The sequence below is a fragment of the Ranitomeya imitator genome, chromosome 3 (assembly GCF_032444005.1).
Source record: "Ranitomeya imitator isolate aRanImi1 chromosome 3, aRanImi1.pri, whole genome shotgun sequence".
Classification (NCBI taxonomy): domain Eukaryota; kingdom Metazoa; phylum Chordata; class Amphibia; order Anura; family Dendrobatidae; genus Ranitomeya; species Ranitomeya imitator.
This window is the reverse complement of record NC_091284.1, coordinates 794,215,189-794,234,746: the sequence shown is the minus strand read 5'-3', so window position 1 is coordinate 794,234,746 and position 19,558 is coordinate 794,215,189. Positions and strand designations below refer to the sequence as shown.

The 19,558-nt window shown below is 45.7% G+C and overlaps 1 protein-coding gene across 1 annotated transcript in view; it reads left to right on the top strand.

The window, feature by feature from the left end:
• Window positions 1–949, top strand: part of TRPC6 (transient receptor potential cation channel subfamily C member 6) — a 250,146-nt gene extending 249,197 nt beyond the window's left edge. The window contains exon 12 of the mRNA XM_069759187.1: window positions 689–949. Within this exon, the coding sequence (XP_069615288.1) occupies window positions 689–828 (140 nt within the window). The 3' untranslated portion in view covers window positions 829–949. The remainder of the gene's footprint in view (window positions 1–688) is intronic.
• Window positions 950–19,558: the final 18,609 nt, after the last annotated feature.

The window sequence follows — 19,558 nt, the reverse complement described above, 5'->3', positions numbered from 1 at the left end:
TGCTATGGGGCCCATTGGTCAGGGTGGCCCTCCTGGTGCCAGCGGAGCAGCAGCAGGTGACAGGATGCAGGAGCCGGCTGCTGCAGCTGAAGCCTGTGTCGGCTGCAAAAGAGAAATGCATATTCACTGCTCCCCATGCCCATGGGCGTGAAGAGGAGTGAATATTCATTTTCTTTACTAAAGAGAATGAATATTCACTCCTCTCCACATCCATAAGTGTGGGGAGCAGGGAATATTAATTTCTTTTTAGCAGCAGGCACAGGCTGCCTCCTGTCACCCACTGCTCCACCGCTGCTGCCCCCCAGCGTGTGCCGCATTCAACTGTATGGGCATCATACATGTCGTTACAGTTGAAAGCAAAAATGGAGGAGAAAGCATTAATATAATAGTGTGGCCCTTTAAAATATAAGACAACCAATCACTTTATGACCCCAAGCGATGCTCCCGCAGTGAGAGATCACGTTTTGAAGTTCTGTATACACGTGTCTGGAACTTGGGGCGTGACGATGCACTTACAGTTTCTTCCAGGAGCTAGCAGCGCACTCACCTGGCTGATTGACAGGTCAGCGGCCATGCACCAGAGCGAACGACCTGTCAATCAGCCAGGGAATGCAGCGTACATGTATCTTATGAAATTATTTTAGTTTTTATTTCCAAAATTCACATTTATTGCCATTGTTCTTTACAGGTGAACTAAAGGAAATAAAACAAGATATATCCAGTCTCCGCTATGAGCTCCTTGAAGAGAAGACTCACAACACAGAGGACCTTGCAGAACTCATTCATAAACTTGGGGAAAGATTATCTATCGATCCTAAAAAACAATAGTGGAAGAAAAGGAAGCCCAGCAATGCTCCTCCTGACATATTCGCTGCCTTAGCTCACCATACTGATCCCTTTGAACCTCATCTTTCGACGACGCAAATAAATCCCTTCTCACCTCTTTGTATTCTGTAATAAGTTTCCCTTCTGTTGTTCTCGGAGGTTGATAGACAAGACCATTCCTCACTTCCGCATATCAATCAAATGGAAAATCCAGCATGTTGCATAAAGTCCTCATGGTGGACCAAGAATGGGTTCCCATAGGTCTAGAAGCCCCTAGTTGGTCAATTCGAAGTAGAAGGATTACAGCTGTGCCATGTCTAGAAATTGTGGAGGACGAATCATATCAATGGCACTATTTCATTATTTCAAGAGCACCATTAACCTCCTGCCCTCAGAGCTCATTCACACTTATGAAATCATACTGACGGACAGTGGGTACGGAAAGTATTCAGTCCCCTTTAAGTTTATCACTCTTTGTTTCATTGCAGCCATTTGGTAAATTCAAAAAAGTTCATTTTTTCCCTCATTAATGTACACTCTGCACCCTGTCTTGACTGAAAAAAAAAGAAATGTAGAAATTTTTGCAAATTTATTAAAAAGAAAAGCTGAAACATCACATGGTCATAAGTATTCAGCTCCTTTGCTCAGTATTGAGTAGAAGCACCTTTTGAGCTAGTACAGCCATGGGTCTTCTTGGGAATAATGCAACAAGTTTTTCACACCTGGATTTGGGGATCCTCTGCCATTCTTCCTTACACATCCTCTCCAGTTCCATCAGGTTGGATGGTGAATGTTGGTGGACGGCCATTTTCAGGTCTCTCCAGAGATGCTCAGTTGGGTTTAGGTCAGGGCTCTGTCTGGGCCAGTCAAGTTTAGCTGTGTGCTTAGGGTCATTGTCTTGTTGGAAGGTGAACCTTCGGCCAAGTCTGAGGTCCAGATCAATCTGGAATAGGTTTTTATCTGGGATATCTCTGTACTGTACGCATTCATGTTTCCTTCAATGGCAACCAGTCGTCCTGTCCCTACAGCTGAAAAGCACCCCCATAGTATGATGCTGCCACCACCATGTTTCACTGTTGGGATTGTATTGGACAGGTGATGAGCAGTGCCTGGTTTCTCCACATATACCACTTAGAATTATCACCAAAAAGGTCTATCTTTGTCTCATCAGACCAGAGATTCTTATTTCTCATAGTCTGGGAGTGTTTTTTAACAAACTCTATGCGGGCTTTCATATGTTTTGCACTGAGGAGAGGCTTCTGTTGGGCCACTCTGCCATAAAGGCCCGTCTGGTGGAGGGCTGCAGTGATAGTTGACTTTGTGGAACATTCTCTCATCTCCCTACTGCATCTCTGGAGCTCAGCCACAGTGATCTTGGGGTTCTTCTTTACCTCTCTCACCAAGGCTCTTCTCCCACGATTGCTCAGTTTGGCTGGACGGCCAGGTCTAGGAAGACTTCTGGTGGTCCCAAACTTCTTCCATTTAAGGATTATTGAGTCCACTGTGCTCTTAGGAACCTTGAGTACTGCAGTAATTCTGTTGTAACCTTGGCCAGATCTGTGCCTTGACACAATTCTGCCTCTGAGCTCCTTGGTTCTCCTTTGACCTCATGATTCTCATTTGGTCTGACATGTACTGTGAGCTGTGAGGTCTTATATAGACAGGTGTGCGCCTTCCCAAATCAAGTCCTATCAGCTGGACTCCAATGAAGGAGTAGAACCATCTCACGGAGGATCACAAGGAAATGGACAGCATGAGGCTTAAATATCAAAGCAAAGGGTCTGAATACTTATGACCATGTGATATTTCAATTTTTGTTTTTTAATAAATTTGCAAACATTTCTACATTTCAGTTTTTTTTTCAGTCAAGATAGGGTGCAGAGTGTACATTAATGAGAAAAAAAAATGAACTTTTTTAAATTTACCAAATGGCTGCAATGAAGCAAAGAGTGAAAAATTTAAAGGGGTCTGAATACTTTCTGTACCCACTGTAGTTGTCCCAGCCTAGTGTGTTGTCCTAGCAAGTTATGAGTTATCCACCGAATAAATCATAACCTGCTAATCGCTGGGGCCTCAACCAATCCTGGGAACTGGGCTCTTAAAGAGTAACTGTCATTTTAATTTTTATTTCAGAAATCAATAAGATCTAAGGGGTCAGGTTTCTCCTTGTGGAGAGTGACAAGCCAGGCCTGCCATGTCAGAGTGAGGAGACTTATAAGCCATGCATTCTCCTCTAGAAAATTAAATAAGCAAATTGAAGCAGCGATCCTACAAGTTATTATCGATCCCTTATTGAGTCTTGCCATATGACTTAGGATAAAAGCCAAACCAGAATCCAAATTTGCAGACACGGTTTTCAGGGTGTTGCCTTTCCTCAGTGCAAAGTATGAGATCTGATTTGGATGGGTGAGAGGCTTAAAACTGAGATCAAAGGGGTAAGGTTTCTCCTTGTGGAGAGGGAAAATCAGATCTCATGACGAGTGGCAACACCCTGAAAACTGTGTCTGCAAATTTAGATTTTGGTTTTGGCTTTTATCCTAAGTCATATGGCAAGACTCAATAAGGGATCGATAATGACTTTGTCATATATCTAATCAGAGAAATCTGCTTCTTTAACTATCAATTCACAGGTAAAAATCTGCATTAAGTGAAGAAAAACTTTCCTATGACTGACATAAGAGATTACAGTTTGTGCTTATAAGATTCTATGGAGAGGGGATGAGCTACAGGCTACACACACATTCTGCTGCATGGTCTCCTGAAACGACAGTTACACTTTTAGTGCCTCTTTTGAGTGCAGAAATGGTGCACATGCACACCTCCACTCCATTCATTGTCTTCAGAAGTGCCGATTCTCTCTTTTAGCAACATTATAAAATATAAAAACAATTGGTAGTATATTAAAGTGGTTGTCCTGTAAACATGAATCACATATATACAGGATGAATGATAAATAAATGATACAATATGAGAAAGGGAAACCCAGAAGTTGTCTGTGTGAATGAAGCTGTAGTGAGCATGCGCGACCACTACTTTATTCAGTGCCTATAGGAGCGGTGGTCGCACATGCTCACTTAGAGGTGCAGAATATTGTTCACGAGACAATCCTTTTAACAAAAAAAAAGAACATTTCCCAGCTTAAAACTCTTGAAAAATAGTCAAAATCTGTGGGTGAAATGGTGGCTAGCCATAAATGTGGTATTGGCCACCCATGTGACGTACGGGTCAGATCTACTGAATCGAATTCAACAGCGGCTTTGTAGTGAAGGAAGTTGCAATGTCAAGACATCCCAATAACAGTAAACGGTAAAATAAAGGGACTTTTACCATGAGACGATACTGGGACCCCCACTGCATGGGGGTCCCAGTATCTACACATCTCTACTAAGTCTCTATCATGGTTTATGGGACTGAAAAAGATAGAAGATCACTATTCTCGGCAGTCGCATAAACCATAAATTAAGCGTTAGCACGATTTCATTCAGACAGTGGACACAGGACCCTCGTTCTTATGATTGATGGGGGGTCTCATTAGTGGAGCCTCAGGCTGTTTGGTTCTATGGCATGAGTGTAAATTTGGCTGGTGTTGGTTACATACCCTAGGGGCCAGAGGGGGCAACACCAAGCCACTCAGCCGTGCCCAGGATGAACGAAAGCCTAGCCACGTCTCTACTGCATGAGGCCCTGATATTTGTGATTGTGGCCATGGAAAACCCCAATATTAATATACAGGAGTCAGACGATGACAGTCTAGCTTTATTAGAGACAGACTAGTTGCTATGGAAACACTGCATTGCATAGTCAATATCCCTAGCAACCAATCTGCCCTTGTTTTCTCTTAGTATTTGTAGGCCCGAACCATGAGCTCATGTTGTGCCATCTTCTTTCATGCCATTCCAAGGGCCATATATTTGGTGTGGTAAATCACACACCTCATATCTAAATTATCTTGACTATCCTACATTAATTTCTATCTAAGAGACTGAGGGAACGTGATGTATCCATCATAAAGGAGAACTACTGATGAAACGACCATTTAGAGACCCTTATCGATGCTTATCTAGATGAAGCCTTATACATTATCCACACAACGTATGATAGCCGATCATTATAAGAGAACTATCAGTGCAAATACTATACAGTATACATAGTAGGGCGATTTATCTGTACAGAACACAAAAGATGTATTTTTTTTAAACTGAGGTATTAAAGCTTTATTGAATAAACTAAGCAAAAATCTGTATGTATTGCTGTAAAGGTCTCCTGCGGACATTGGTTTCTTCCCGATTCTGAATGGTATAAGGATCGTGACTTCCATGGAGGGACGGCGCTTAGATTTGACAGAGCAGATATAGCGGAGGGGAAGGGCACCTGTCGTGTCGTAGCCCGGGGTCTTACAGACAGGGATACATCTCATTTTTTCTTTATTTATTTTACTCACTTAGGCTACTTTCACATTCGCGTCTTTGGACACAGCGTCATCGCCGCAATGCACGACGCATGTGAAACGCATGCAAAAACGTATTGTTTTGTGACGCATGCATCCATTTTTGGCTTGATTTTGGACGCAAAAAAATGCAACTTGCTGCATCCTCTGCACCCTGACGCTTGCGCCAAAAATGACGCATGCGTCACAAAACGCAAGACAACGTATGTCCATGCACCCCCATGTTAAATATAGGGGCGCATGACGCATGCGTCGCTGAACCTGCGCCCGACGCAACGCAAATGTGAACGTAGCCTTATATAGCGCTATCTTAGTCCACATCGCTTTACAGACATTATCATCACTGTCCCCGATGGGGCTCACAATCTAGATTCCCTATCAGTATGTCTTTTGAGTGTGGGAGGAAACTGGAGGAAATCCGCCCAAACACGGGGAAAACATACAAACTCCTTGCAGATGTAGTCTTGGTGGAATTTGAACCTAGAACCCCAGCATTGAAAAGCAACAGTGCTAACCACTCAGCCACTGTGCTGCCCATCATGTCTGATGCTTATTCAACCTTCTGGAGCACATACTGGGATGCCAATCTACTATTCCATTTTATCTGGACAACTGGACCAAAATTCACCAACGAATAAAACTTTTTACGGAAATTTGCCACGCCAGTTAACAGAGACCAAGCCCCCATAAAGCCCGTACACCCTGAAATATCCAAAATAACACCAGGTAAGAGCACAAACCGAGAATTACGCCCAGAAAGGACAGGAGGAGTAGTACTGTGCAGTGTATATCTACAGATACTGAGAATTACACCCAGTATACAGGACATCAGGAGTGATACGGTGCAGTGAAGTGGAACTGTGCTATGTATATATACAGAATAAGTGCTCACTCACACAAGCTTATAACACTGCCCTGTGCTGTGCGCAAAATACATCACATAGCACTTAGACCAGTGTTATTCCATGGGGCATCCCAGATCTGCCATTATTTTATCATGCCAATGCGGCATGAGAAAACAATCGCAGCATGCTGCAATTGGAAGCGAATCTCACATGGGGCGCACCCATACAAGCCAATGGGTGCGTGTGTAAAGTGACCGCAGGCAGTAGTCATGTCCGAGGTGCTGCTTCACATGGCCACTTTAGAGGAAAATCATGTCCCAGTCCCAATGTGCTGTCCGGTGTGGGGTGCATTATACTCACTTGTAGGCCGCAGGCCTCAGCTTTCCCCAGGCCTTTATCTTCAGGAGCCCCCGCACATAATTCAGGGGACATGCAGTTCATTTTAACAAACAGAAGTTTACTGGACAGTTCCAGTTGAGCAGATTGTAACCTGTAGGGAAGGGCACAACACTACTTGTCCCTTATTTCCTTAGCCAAGCACAACTTCAGCCCTTCCATCTGTTCCACCTGGACTATCACTGCCCACTGGCTCCGTCAGCCCCAAGGATTTCCTGTCCAGTCCTGCAGGGCACCCAGGATCTGTTACCTTCCCTTCACACGATTTCACGTCCATCTTCCCCTGTGTGCCAGAGGTCACGATGTGCCCTATAGCTCCTATGCCGGGCCTTTAGCTCCTGACATTGCCAGAATGTCCATACATGTCCCACTGCCTTGAACGATAGGTGCATGCTGACCCTAGTAGCCCACTGCACTTGAACTTGACCTTGTTACTGTATTTTGCTATCTTACTGTGTCCAAGAAGTCAGTCCCTTTTCTAACCTTACTAACCTCCTCAAACTGTGGGCTAGTCCTACACAGTATCCTATCCTATACCAGTATGTACTAAGCCTATTACGCTTACGTGAAGACACGGGGGGGGGGGAGTATGCCCTAGTCAACTAGCCTAAACCGTGTATACTATCGATCATCCCACCGAACGCCTGCTCTCCTTTCACTATGGGCATAACACTACTCAGACAACACACGGTGAGGGTAAAACAGTGTGGCAATACTTTATTGAAAGTTTAAATTTAAAGCGCTGCGGAATATGTTGGCACAATATAAATAAAATTATTATTATAATATTATTATTGAACCACAAAACAGGAAAATAACACATAGAAAAGTCCCAGCAAAATACCCAAGATGGGGCAAAATTACAGAGTTTCACCCTTCAACTGACTTGCCGGATAAGAGCAGCTATGACTTCAGAGCTTCCAGGGCTGACTACCCCCTCCTGCGGCATGCACAGAGAGGAGGTAACGACAAGCTTAGGAAGCTGACAGTCCATTGAGGTACAAGACCAGGTGACCGGATGTTCACATTCTGGCTTCTCCGAACATCTCCATGGAGCCCAGTGACTGGTGGGTTCCAAACTTGGCTTTCCCAAATATGTCCATGGATCTCAGGGGACCGGTGGGTTCAAATCCTGACTATCCCAAACGTATCCATGGTTCAGTGATAATCAATGGAGCAAATCTGTATTCTTTCAGTTGGGGCCATGGTCCCCTAAGCTGGCATCCTGTAGAATGTCAAATCAAAGTCTCTCGTGATGGAGCAATGATCTGGCAGCTATCATGTAGTGTTCCAGGCTGTGGTTTTGTAAAGAGTCTCTGGATCTCTTGGCTGATCTGTCCCAAAGGCATATCCCATTTACATAGCTCACAACTGTTGTTCTAAAAACCTGCATCCAGAGGTCAAGAGGAAGATGTGATGAGATTATCCATATTATTTGACTATTTAATCAATTTGCATAGTTTTTATTCCTCTGTTTTGCAAGTCAACAAGCCACAGGACCCACACAATGGTCATTCAACATATTAACCTTTGTCAGGCTGCATAATTTTACAACGTTAACAGGCTGCAGAGGTACAATTGTACCTTCATATATATTTTATTGAAATTTGGCCAATATATTCTGGACCAAAACTGCAGAGATGTCACGAAATTTCAGCCCTCTACAGCTTTTCGAAAAAAAAAGTGATTGCAATTTTAAAACGGAATAGTTACAATTGTACCTACTCAGCCGGACGAAGGTTAAGCAAACTTCCATTGCCTCACTGTGGTGCAAAAATAGCAGACAATAAATTATAGGAGCTGATATAAGAGGCAAACATTAGTCACTCAAAAATATAAAAAATCAACGTTTAAGACTCATATCACAACAGTGTATGGTTCCTGACCAACTGCAGCATCAATAGTAAAAAGATCTAATGTTAAAAATAAGAAAAAAATAAAAAAATCATTATATACTCATCTTCCGGCGCCTTTCCCGCTTATCGCGACGCTCCGGGCCATGCATTGCGGTCTCGCGAGATGATGACGTAGCGGTCTCGCGAGACCGCTAAGTCATCTGGGTAATTTCACAATTCATCGCTGGGAACGGAAGCTGGCGGCCGCATCGCGTGCATAGGGACAGCTTCGCTGGACTCCGGAGGGTGAGTACAGTATATAACTATTTTTTATTTTCATTCTTTTTTTAACAGGGATATGGTGCCCACAGTGCTATATAGTACTTGGGCTGTGTTATATACTGCGAGGCTGCTATATACTACGTGGGCAGTGTTATATACTACGTGGCCTGTGTTATATACTGCGTCGGCAATTTTATATACTACGTGGGCAATGTTAAATACTATGTGGGCTGTGTTATATACTGTGTGGATGCTATATATTACGTGGGCTGTGTTATATACTACGTGGGCAGTGTTATATACTACGTGGGCAGTGTTATATACTACGTGGGCTGTGTTATATACTACGTGGGCAGTGTTATATACTACGTGGGCTGTGTTATACACTACGTGCGCAGTGTTATATACTACATGGGCTGTGTTATATACTACGTGCGTAGTGCTATATACTACGTGAGCTGTGTTATATACTACGTGGGCAGTGTTATATACTACGTGAGCTGTGTTATATACTACGTGGGCTGTGTAATATACTGCGTGGGCAGTGTTATATACTGCGTGGGCAGTGTTATATACTACGTGGGCAGTGTTTTATACTACGTGGGCAGTGTTATATACTACATGGGCTGTGTTATATACTACATGGGCTGTGTTATATACTGCATGGGCAGTGTTATATACTGCGTGGGCAATGTTATATACTACGTGGGCAGTGTTATATACTACGTGGGCAGTGTTATACACTGCGTGGGCTGTGTTATATGCTGCGTGGGCAGTGTTATATACTACGTGGGCAGTGTTATACACTGCGTGGGCTGTGTTATATGCTGCGTGGGCAGTGTTATATACTACGTGGGCAGTGTTACTGTATATACTATGTGGGCTGTGTTATATACTACGTGGGCTGTGCTATATACTGTGTGGGTAGTGGTATATACTGTGTGGGCAGTGTTTTATATTGAGTGCCCCCGTAGGGCTGTTGGGTACTCGGTACCGGGTACTTTGGTTCTCAAGAGGGATGTCACGGTGGCTGACCCGGTCCGTGGCCCTCGGGACGTCCGTTGATAAATGGGGGAAAGGTCTTTAAAGGGATAATGTTCGTGACGCCACCTGTGGTATTCGGTCAGGGTGACCGACGCTGCTTTAAGGGGTCCGCTGGGGTGATGTTATGGCAGCTAGATGGTATACCCACATGTGAAGTATGTCCCCAGGGCTTCCCAGTGTGTAGATGGTGGATGGTGTGAGGCGCAGTGAAGAACAAGGACACAAGGTTGCAGTCTCTTTACCTTTTACTGAAGGCTTCAGCATCCACAGTCCAGAGCACCAGATCACAGGGCAGGCAGAGTCCGGCCGGTTTGGAGGCAAATCCAGAGTCCCCTTATCCAGGAGGAAATCAGTAGCCTTCCTCTAGCGCCTTGGTATTGTAGTACCTTATTGCTAAGCCTCTCATAACGTCCTCACAAATGTTGTAGATGTTATCGATGTTATCTCTTTCTGTCCCCCAGATGGATAGGACAAACCCGTATGACCGGTGGCGTGAGGCTTTTTACAGGGACTTTATCATGCCCCGGCATCTCGTTGGTGCCACCTTGCCTCCTAGGTATAGGGCGGATCAGTAACTTACAATTAGCTGTCCTGCCGGTCTCTGGAGCAAGGCATAAAGGACTGTTGCTCCCTCGGTGTTCCAGCTCCCGGGATCCTACGCCTCAGAAGGAGGCAGCCTGTGCATGGCAGAACTCCTTCTGGTTTCCACTCTTTTGCTATGACTTCTTTCTCACTCTCTACAATACAGTTCTCTGTTCGTGTCCTTTCTTAGGAACTGCCGCACGTGGGGCAGGCGCAGCTCTGTGACCTTTTGACTGGGCCTCTGACAGGATCCCACCCCTGTCAGGGATCAACTACCTGAGCGGAGCTCAGCTAGCAACTGCCTCACTTCTTCTCCATGCCACCAGTTTTACCTAATTGTGAAGAGTGCCCTAATAAATAGGAGCATAGCTCCCCCTTGTGGACTGGAGTATGAAATGTGTTGTATGTTTGTGGTACCTGGTAAAGAGATCTCCTTTATTGCCTCCAAACATAACATCACTCCCCCCTAGATGAAAATAATATTACTGCTACGACCAGGACCCAGGGGCGCTGCATATACTACGTGGGCAGTGCTATATACTACGTGAGCAGTGTTATATACTACGTGGGCTGTGTTATATACTACGTGGATGCTATATATTACGTGGGTAGTGTTATATACTACGTGGGCAGTGTTATATACTACGTGCACAGTGTTATATAATGCGTGGGCTGTGTTATATACTATGTGGCTCCTATATACTATATGGCTGTGCTATATACTACATGGTTGTCTGTGTTACGTGGCCTCTGCAATGTGCTATGTGGTTGCTATATACATACATACATACATTTTCTAGAATACCCGAAGCGTTAGAATCGGGCCACCATCTAGTATAGAATAGTCTATTCCTCCTGGCGTACTGAAAATAGACCTCTGGTTAATGAAGATAAAATGCTGTGTCATCACACTTTATCTTATATCCTAGGTCCTAATCTATATCTTCCCTATGCTGTTTACTACCAATATTATACACTGGTACACATCATGCGCAGTATTCTTCACATTACTATATTAATAATACTACACCATATCATATTACACACTAGATGCATAGAAACGCATGACAGATTATGCGATTGTTGTCTTCAGGGACAGCAACCGGGCAACATAGTCCACACCTTTACATGTGCAAAACATTGGACTGCACTCTGATGTCATCCGAGTGCAGTGCAATATACGCCCAGAGCAGGAGATGGAGAAATGAATCTCTCCTTCATCTCACCTGTGATCAGATTCTTGCATGTGAGAGGATCGGAGTACAGTAGCATGAAATTCGGCTCACTTTCACAGCAGAGTTTGAGCCAAGTGTCATCATTAGCATATCTCTTCTGATGCTCTCGCATCGGATGGTAAATGCTAATGTGACCCCGGCCTTATACAGATACTGAGAATTAGAGCTCGCTCACATCTCCATATATAAAATTGCTGAGATTCTCAGCCTGAAAAGTTGTAGAGAGTCAGTATTCCTCATGACATGCGAGTGTGCGTTTTTTTCTCACCTAGCATTATTTGTCGTACGAGTGCTATACAAGTGTGCATTTTTTTCTCACCTCCTAGCATCTATGAGATTCGTATGAATCCTATGGAATTATTATTATTATTATTATTTATTGTTATAGCGCCATTTATTCCATGGCGCTTTACATGTGTGGAGGGGTATACATAATAGAAACAAGTACAATAATCTTGAACAATACAAGTCAGAACTGGTACAGGAGGAGAGAGGACCCTGCCCACGAGGGCTCACAATCTACAAGGGATGGGTGAGAATACAGTAGGTGAGGATAGAGCTGGTCATGCAGCGGTTTGGTCGATCGGTGGTTACTGCAGGTTGTAGGCTTGTCGGAAGAGGTGGGTCTTCAGGTTCTTTTTGAAGGTTTCGATGGTAGGTGAGAGTCTGATGTGTTGTGGTAGAGGGTTCCAGAGTAGGGGTGATACGCGAGAGAAATCTTGTATACGATTGTGGGAAGAGGAGATAAGAGGGGAGTAGAGATGGAGATCTTGTGAGGATCGGAGGTTGTGTGCAGGTAAGTACCGGGAGACGAGGTCACAGATGTATGGAGGAGACAGGTTGTGGATGGCTTTGTACGTCATGGTTAGGGTTTTCTACTGGAGTCTCTGGGCAATGGGGAGCCAGCGAAGGGATTGACAGAGGGGAGAGGCCGGGGAATAGCGGGGGGGACAGGTAGATTAGTCGGGCAGCAGAGTTTAGAATAGATTGGAGGGGCGCGAGAGTGTTCGAGGGGAAGCCACAGAGCAGGAGGTTGTAGTAGTGAAGGCAATGCATTTTTAACATCAGCTTTTACACACTGTAATTGTCCATTTAATTTAAAGCTAGTTTACAAACTAATAAGGCAATCTTATATACAGATATAAAATAAATATAATAAATAGGATAGCTGCCCTTTTGATATTTAATGTCACAAGCCCCCTACATATAATAAACTAGCACCTTATAGTGCCTTTCGTGTGGCCTTATTTAACCTAATAAATAATAATAAAATAATGTCTTAGGTTTCCCCTTATTTTTTATAAACAGCTGGTGTCATTATTGTGGGAAGGGGCCACTATCCATGGAGCTTCCCAGACTATTAATATCAGCTCACAGCTGTCTGCGTAGTATTTACAGGATATTATAAAGAGGACTCAAAAATGTGGGGTCCCCCCAATTTTTAATAACCAGCAAAGGCTAAGCAGACAGCTACAGCTGCAGGTTGATATTAATAGTCTGGGAAGGGCCATGGATATTGTTCCCTTCCTAGACTAATAACACTAGCCCTCTGTCGCCCAAGAAATGGCACATCTATTAGATACTCTAATTCTAGCGCTTGGCCTTGGCTCTTCCTGATGCGTTGGCAATCAGGGTAATGGTTTTGGGGTTGTTGTCAGCTTTCTAATGTCAGCTGACATCAAGCCCAGGGGTTAGTAATGGAGAGGCATCTATCATACACCCCATTACTGACCCCAGAAGTTAAAAGAAAAAAATACACACAAGGAAAAGTCCTTTGTTTGTAAAAAGCACTCCAAGACAATTGCCCTCTTTTACCCATTCAATACCATAAAAAATTAAAAGGGTCCATAATATGGTCGCCCGACGATGATCCCCGACTCTGCCACATCACCATGGCTGCCATATACACTGAAAGGAGTATGAGAACCTGGCTGCAGTGACGAGCAGCGATGTTATTAAGGTTACCGCAGGTCACAGTTGACGGTTCTCATGGTAACCTCTGTGTGAGCCGCCATCTGTGACCTGTGGTAACCTTAAAGGGCCACTGTCACCCCCCTTGGGGTATACTTGAACCTAAAACTAAAAGAGCAACCTTGTTAGAATGCAGCATTACTGCTGCACAAGGTGGCTCTTTTAGTTTATAATGGCTGGAGGGGGGTGACAGTGGCCCTTTAATGACATCACTGCTCGTAGTATGACAAAGTTCTCACGCTGTGAGCGGTGATGTCAGTAAAGTTAAAGTAGTTCACGGCTGGCAGAACACACAGAGGTTACTGTGATTGTGGTGTCCCTGAGGGTCCAGTCGCCACAGTGTACTGCACCTCATTCAGCGGTGTGGTATTCCGCTCTCAGGTAAGGAGGGGGCACTTCACAGAACCCTACATCTGCATCCCACACTAGACAATTCAGTCAGGGCACCTGGATGTACCCTAAGAGAGTTAGGTCTCATCTCAGGCTGGATAGGAAAGGGTGTTGAAGAAGTGGGTGGGGTAGGTAGATTAGAGGAGGAGCTTGTTAGGAACATCAGTTTAGGCAGAGATTGTGAGAGAAGTGGAGCTGAGCAGATGTGGGGGTCTGCAGGTCCTGTGAGACAGAATGGAGTTCCCAAAGAGAGGGAACTGAAGAGAAGTGAAAAGACAGAAAGAACTGAAGGAAGTGGTCCTAGAAGCATGGGTAGTGAGAAGTCCACCCGTGCGGCTCGGATCCACGCTAACCATTGTCAGGTGGAGGGACCAGATCGCAGTGAGGGACCGGCCGTCAAACTAGTGGAGAAACTAAGAACTCAGCTAGCTAACCGGAGGCTGTGGCTTTTGCAAGAAGCACAACCACATCTGCACACATTTGCTGAAAAGGCAGCCGTATAGGATTAAGGAGAACTTAGCACTCACCATCCGGGAGGATCCATGGCTGCTGACTTGGGACACTGTGTGGCTGGCGCAGGGCAGGAGAGGCGAGTGCCAGCGCAGAAAGATGGCCAGAGAAAATAACATAAGAAAGAGGGTTCTGGAAAGTGCACCCAAATTGCTTGAGAGCTGGCTGTGCCCCAAACCTGGAGGACACAGCACCCTGGCTGGGGCAACTAAGAACTGTGAGTAAAGCATTGGAAACTGCACCACGCTGTGTCCTCACATTTGTTTACTGCGCCATCCACCTTGCACCACAGCTACCACAACTACCACAAGCACCATCATCCCCTTTAACACTACAGCTGCCCTGGGGTCTAGCTCTACCTCTGGAGAGCTGTACCAACTCAGGTGCATTACCATCAACCCCAGCGGACTTTGTAACAGCGTAGGCTAACACCTTTATTGCCGAGTACCACAGGTAGCGTCATGAACATTACTCTTTAAATTTTATTTCCCACTTCTATTTTTCCCCTTTTATTGGATGCCCAGGGCCACGGACCAGGTCACTGCTGCCATGACGCATCCCTTTAAGAACCAGCCTGGTTCCGAGTATCCCACGGCCCTGATGGGGGCTCCATGAGAACCGATCATTTTCCGAACTTTGGCTGAATTTTGCCTATTTTGAGAAAAATGCTCAGGAATCCAAACACGAATTCGAATGTGCAACGTTCATGCTCAATTTGAGATTGGCGAACGTTTTCCAAACATGTTTGCTCACCTCTAGTCATGACTGCAGACTTACAAACTTTTACAACCCCTTTAATGCTACTAACATAAATAAAAACATGAGAATTAGTCAGTATCACAAAAAACATTTACATCAAGGCACTTTAAAGATGACGTTGTCTCTTATTGGAGTCGTTCTCTTTCTTTTCATCTTGTCCAGGCTCTATGATGACTTTTCTCATCCACATCTTGTCTCTGTAGACTTCTATCTTCTCTGGTCTTGTGCAGCACATCCCCACAAGATGCCCTTAAAAATAGCAGTGTCATTTTCCTGCTCCTGAATAAAAATGTCTGCCCTACGCTGTACCCCTGAATAATTTTCTCCTCACTAAATTCCCTATACTTTCTCCTGACACTATTCCCATCAATACTAGTCTTCTCACACATTTCCCCCCACCCTCCTCATACTGTCTCCTCTCACATCCCCTGCTAAGCATACTGTCTCCTCATATATTTACCCCTTCACTTGCCATACGGCCTCCTCACACATCCCCGACTGCCCATGCTGTGTTTGCACACCCCATCATCCTTGCTCCGCATACTGCATCCACATACATTTTTCCCCTCATTACTAATACTGTGTCCGCACCCCTCCCCCACTCACTATACTGTGCCTGCACCCATCCCCCCACTTGTTACCTATACCGTGTCCACATACATTACCCCCTTCATTGCATTTGCACTCATCCTCCCCATTCTGTGTCTGCACCAATCCCCCCAATCACCATACTGTGTCAGTACCCATCCCCCTCATACATTCCCCCTTCACTGCTCATGCTGTGTCTGCACCCCCTTCACCTTATCATGTCTGCACTTATCTCCCCCACTCACCATACGGTGTCTGCACCCATCCTCCCATACTGTTTCCTCATATGTGCACCCTATCTCCCCCTTTGCTCATCATACTGTGTCTTCAAATTTCTCCCCATATTGTCTGCTCCTACTCCTTCCTCGCTCCACAAACTTGTGTCCTAAAATGTTCCACACCCAATTATATTAAATCTCCCCCACCCCAAATCTCCCCAACCTTCCCCCTACACTAAATCTCCCCCATACTAAATCTCCCCCCACACTAAAACTACACACATTAAATCTCCTCCACCTCTGCCCCCACACTAAATCTCCCTACCCTTCCATCCACACTAAATATTTCCCCACCCCTTCTCACACACTAAATCTCCCCCACACTATTCTCCATCCACACAAAATCTCCCCACCTTGCACACTGAAAGATGAAAGTACAATTGATCTCTGTGAGCCGGCGTGCTGCACCTTCTCTGAGTTGGTGCCGGGGAGAGGCAAAATTCAGGCACCAAGGTAGACACCTCTGACCGCCGCATTAGGTAGCTCGAAGGTGCCGCCCTCCTGGCTGCATCCAGGGCAGATGCCATAATGCAGCTTTAATGCTACTGGCACCCTGGAACTCCTGCTAGGGCCTCTTTGATAGCCACCATCTCTCAGCCCAGAAAAGGCCTGTAACCTTCTGTGTTACAAGCTCAAGATCTCGCGGCTAGACGTCCTCATCCAGGACCTGACTCTGAAAGGCCACTCTGTCACTTTTGTCACTTTTCCTCAGGATCATGTTATCCCATCTTTTTTAGTCTCCTCTAACGCAGTATCACCCTGTGATGCAGCTCAGCTGACTTCAAACTCCAGACTCTATCTAACTTCCCAGCAGGAAGCAATCACTCTCCCTAAAACTAAACCCTTTCCAATAAGTATATGATGATAAGGGTACCGTCACACTAAGCGACGCTGCAGCGATACCGACAACGATGTCGATCGCTGCAGCGTCGCTGTTTGGTCGCTCACACAGACAGCTCTCCAGCGACCAACGATCCCGAGGGCCGCGCTTAGTAACCCGATGTTTACCATGGTTACCAGTGTAAACGTTAAAAAAACAAACACTACATACTTACCTTCCGCTGTCTGTCCTCCGGCGCTCTGCTTTCCTCTGCACTGTCAGAGCCGGTCAGCCGGAAAGCAGAGCGGTGACGTCACCGCTGTGCTTTATGTCTGGCCGCCGCTGACACAGGATGCAGGAGGAGTGCAGAGAAGCACAGCGCCGGGGACAGACAGCTGAAGGTAAGTATGTAGTGTTTGTTTTTTTAACGTTTACGCTGGTAACCATGGTAAACATCGGGTTACTAAGTGCGGCCCTGCGCTTAGTAACCCGATGTTTACCCTGGTTACCAGTGAAGACATCGCTGGATCGGCATCACACACGCCGATTCAGCGATGTCAGCGGGAGATCCAGTGACGAAATAAAGTGCTGGACTTTCCTCAGCGACCAACGATCTCCCAGCAGGGGCCTGATCGTTGGTCGCTGTCACACAGAACGATTTCCTTAACGATATCGTTGCTACGTCACAAAAAGCAACGATATCGTTAACGATATCGTTATGTGTGACGGTACCTTAAGGCTGCCCCACTGATCGGGTATGTGAATGTCAGAGATGACAAAAAAATGGTAGAAAAAAACCACATAAATCCTGCAGAGAGATGTGGAATGCCCACCAGGGCAGTCGGATACTCGGTACAGGTTTCAGTCATTATTAAAGGGGTGGGTATGGTGGCAGCGACCCGGTCGGTGGCCCTGTGCGACCAAGTAAAAGGGAAAATCTTTAAAGAGATTTGTTAAAATCCACGCTGCTGTGACAAATGATGAATCCAGATATAGTTCTAAAATACTCTGGTGGTTTATTCAACGCGTTTCACAGCTCATAACTTCTTCTTCAGGAAATTACCTGAAGAAGAAGCCATCAGCTTTGAAACGCATTGAATAAATCACCAGAGTATTTTATAACTATATCTGGATTCATCATTTGTCACAGTAGCGCAGATTTTATCCACATTTATCTAATATAACGGTTCTGAAAGGTCACAGCGTCGACCTGTGGATCTGCAGCAGCTGATATCTACACGCTTTTAGGGTATGTGCACATAGATCTCTGTGGATTTTTCCGCACCTGTTTTTGTAAATCCGCAGGTATACCGCACTGCGGATTACCTGCGGATTCACTGCGGAATTTACGTTTTTGTGCGGATTCCACCTGTGGTTCTACACCTGCGAATTCCTATTATGGAGCAGGTGTAAACCGCAGCGGAATCTGCACAAGGAATTGACATGCTGCGGAATAAAATTGCAGCATTTCTGTGCGTTTTTTTCCGCAGCATGTGCACTGCGGATTTTGTTTTCCATAGGTTTACATAGTACTGTAAACGCATGGAAAACAGCTGCGAATCCGCAGCGTCAAAACCGCTGCGTGCGCAGCAAAATCCGCAGCGTGTGCCCATAGCCTCACTCTGCACCACCAGGTGAGCAGTTCTCTTACTATTGATTGGAAACAATCCTGGGGATAAGACCCTATTTGCGCTTTTTTGTCTCCTATTTTTCTTTAAAGAGATTTGGAAAGTGGTAAAAGTTTGTGACGCCACCTGTGGTACTCGGTCAGGGGTGACTGACGCTTCTTAAAGGGGTCCCCTGGGAGTGATGGTGCTGCAGCAAAGATGGTGTCGCTTCCCACAGGTGAAGTGGGGTCCAAAGGGCTCCCGTTGTGTTTGACCAGAGTGGTGTGGTGCCATAATAAATGAAGGACATAGTCACACAGGATTGCAATGTCTTTACCTGGTTTACTGGTTGAAACAAGCCACAGTCCAGGGTACCAGCAACAGGTGGTGATGTGGTCCGGCTGGCCTGGAGGCAATGGTGGATCCCTTTCCCAGGTGAGTCTTGTAAACCATCCTTTTTGTGCTCTTGTGCGAGGTCCTTGCTGCGTGTGACTCCCTTACAAAGTCCTCTCTCTCCTGTCCAGGGACAGTAACCCGTATGGTGGGCAATGTGAGCCTTTTTACAGTGTCTCTATCACGACCCAGACTCTCTGTGTACTGCTGCATCTTCAGGTGTGGGTGTGGACAGAAGACCTGCAATCCTCTGTCCTTCCAGTTCTGCTGTGGAACTTGGAGTACGACACAGCCTCGGGTTCCTGGTGCCCAGTTCCTGCGCTTCAGCTCAGTGGGTGCCAAACAACAGTTCCCCTAAGAGCTCCTTGCTTCTCCTTTGCTTCTTCCCTCAAATGCTCACCATTAGGGTTGAGCGAAACAGGTCGTTCATTTTCAAAAGTCGCCGACTTTTGGCAAAGTCGGGTTTCATGAAACCTGATCCGACCCCTGTGCGGGTCGGCCATGCGGTACGCGAAAAGCGCCATTTCTCAGCCAATGAAGGTAAACGCAGAGTGTGGGCAGCGTGATGACATAGGTCCTGGTCCCCACCATCTTAGAGATGGGCATTGCAGTGATTGGCTTGCTGTCTGCGGCGTCACAGGGGCTATAAAGGGGCGTTCCCGCCGACCGCCATGTTACTGCTGCTGATCTGAGCATAGGGAGAGGTTGCTGCCGCTTCGTCAGAAGCAGGGATAGCGTTAGGCAGGGTCCA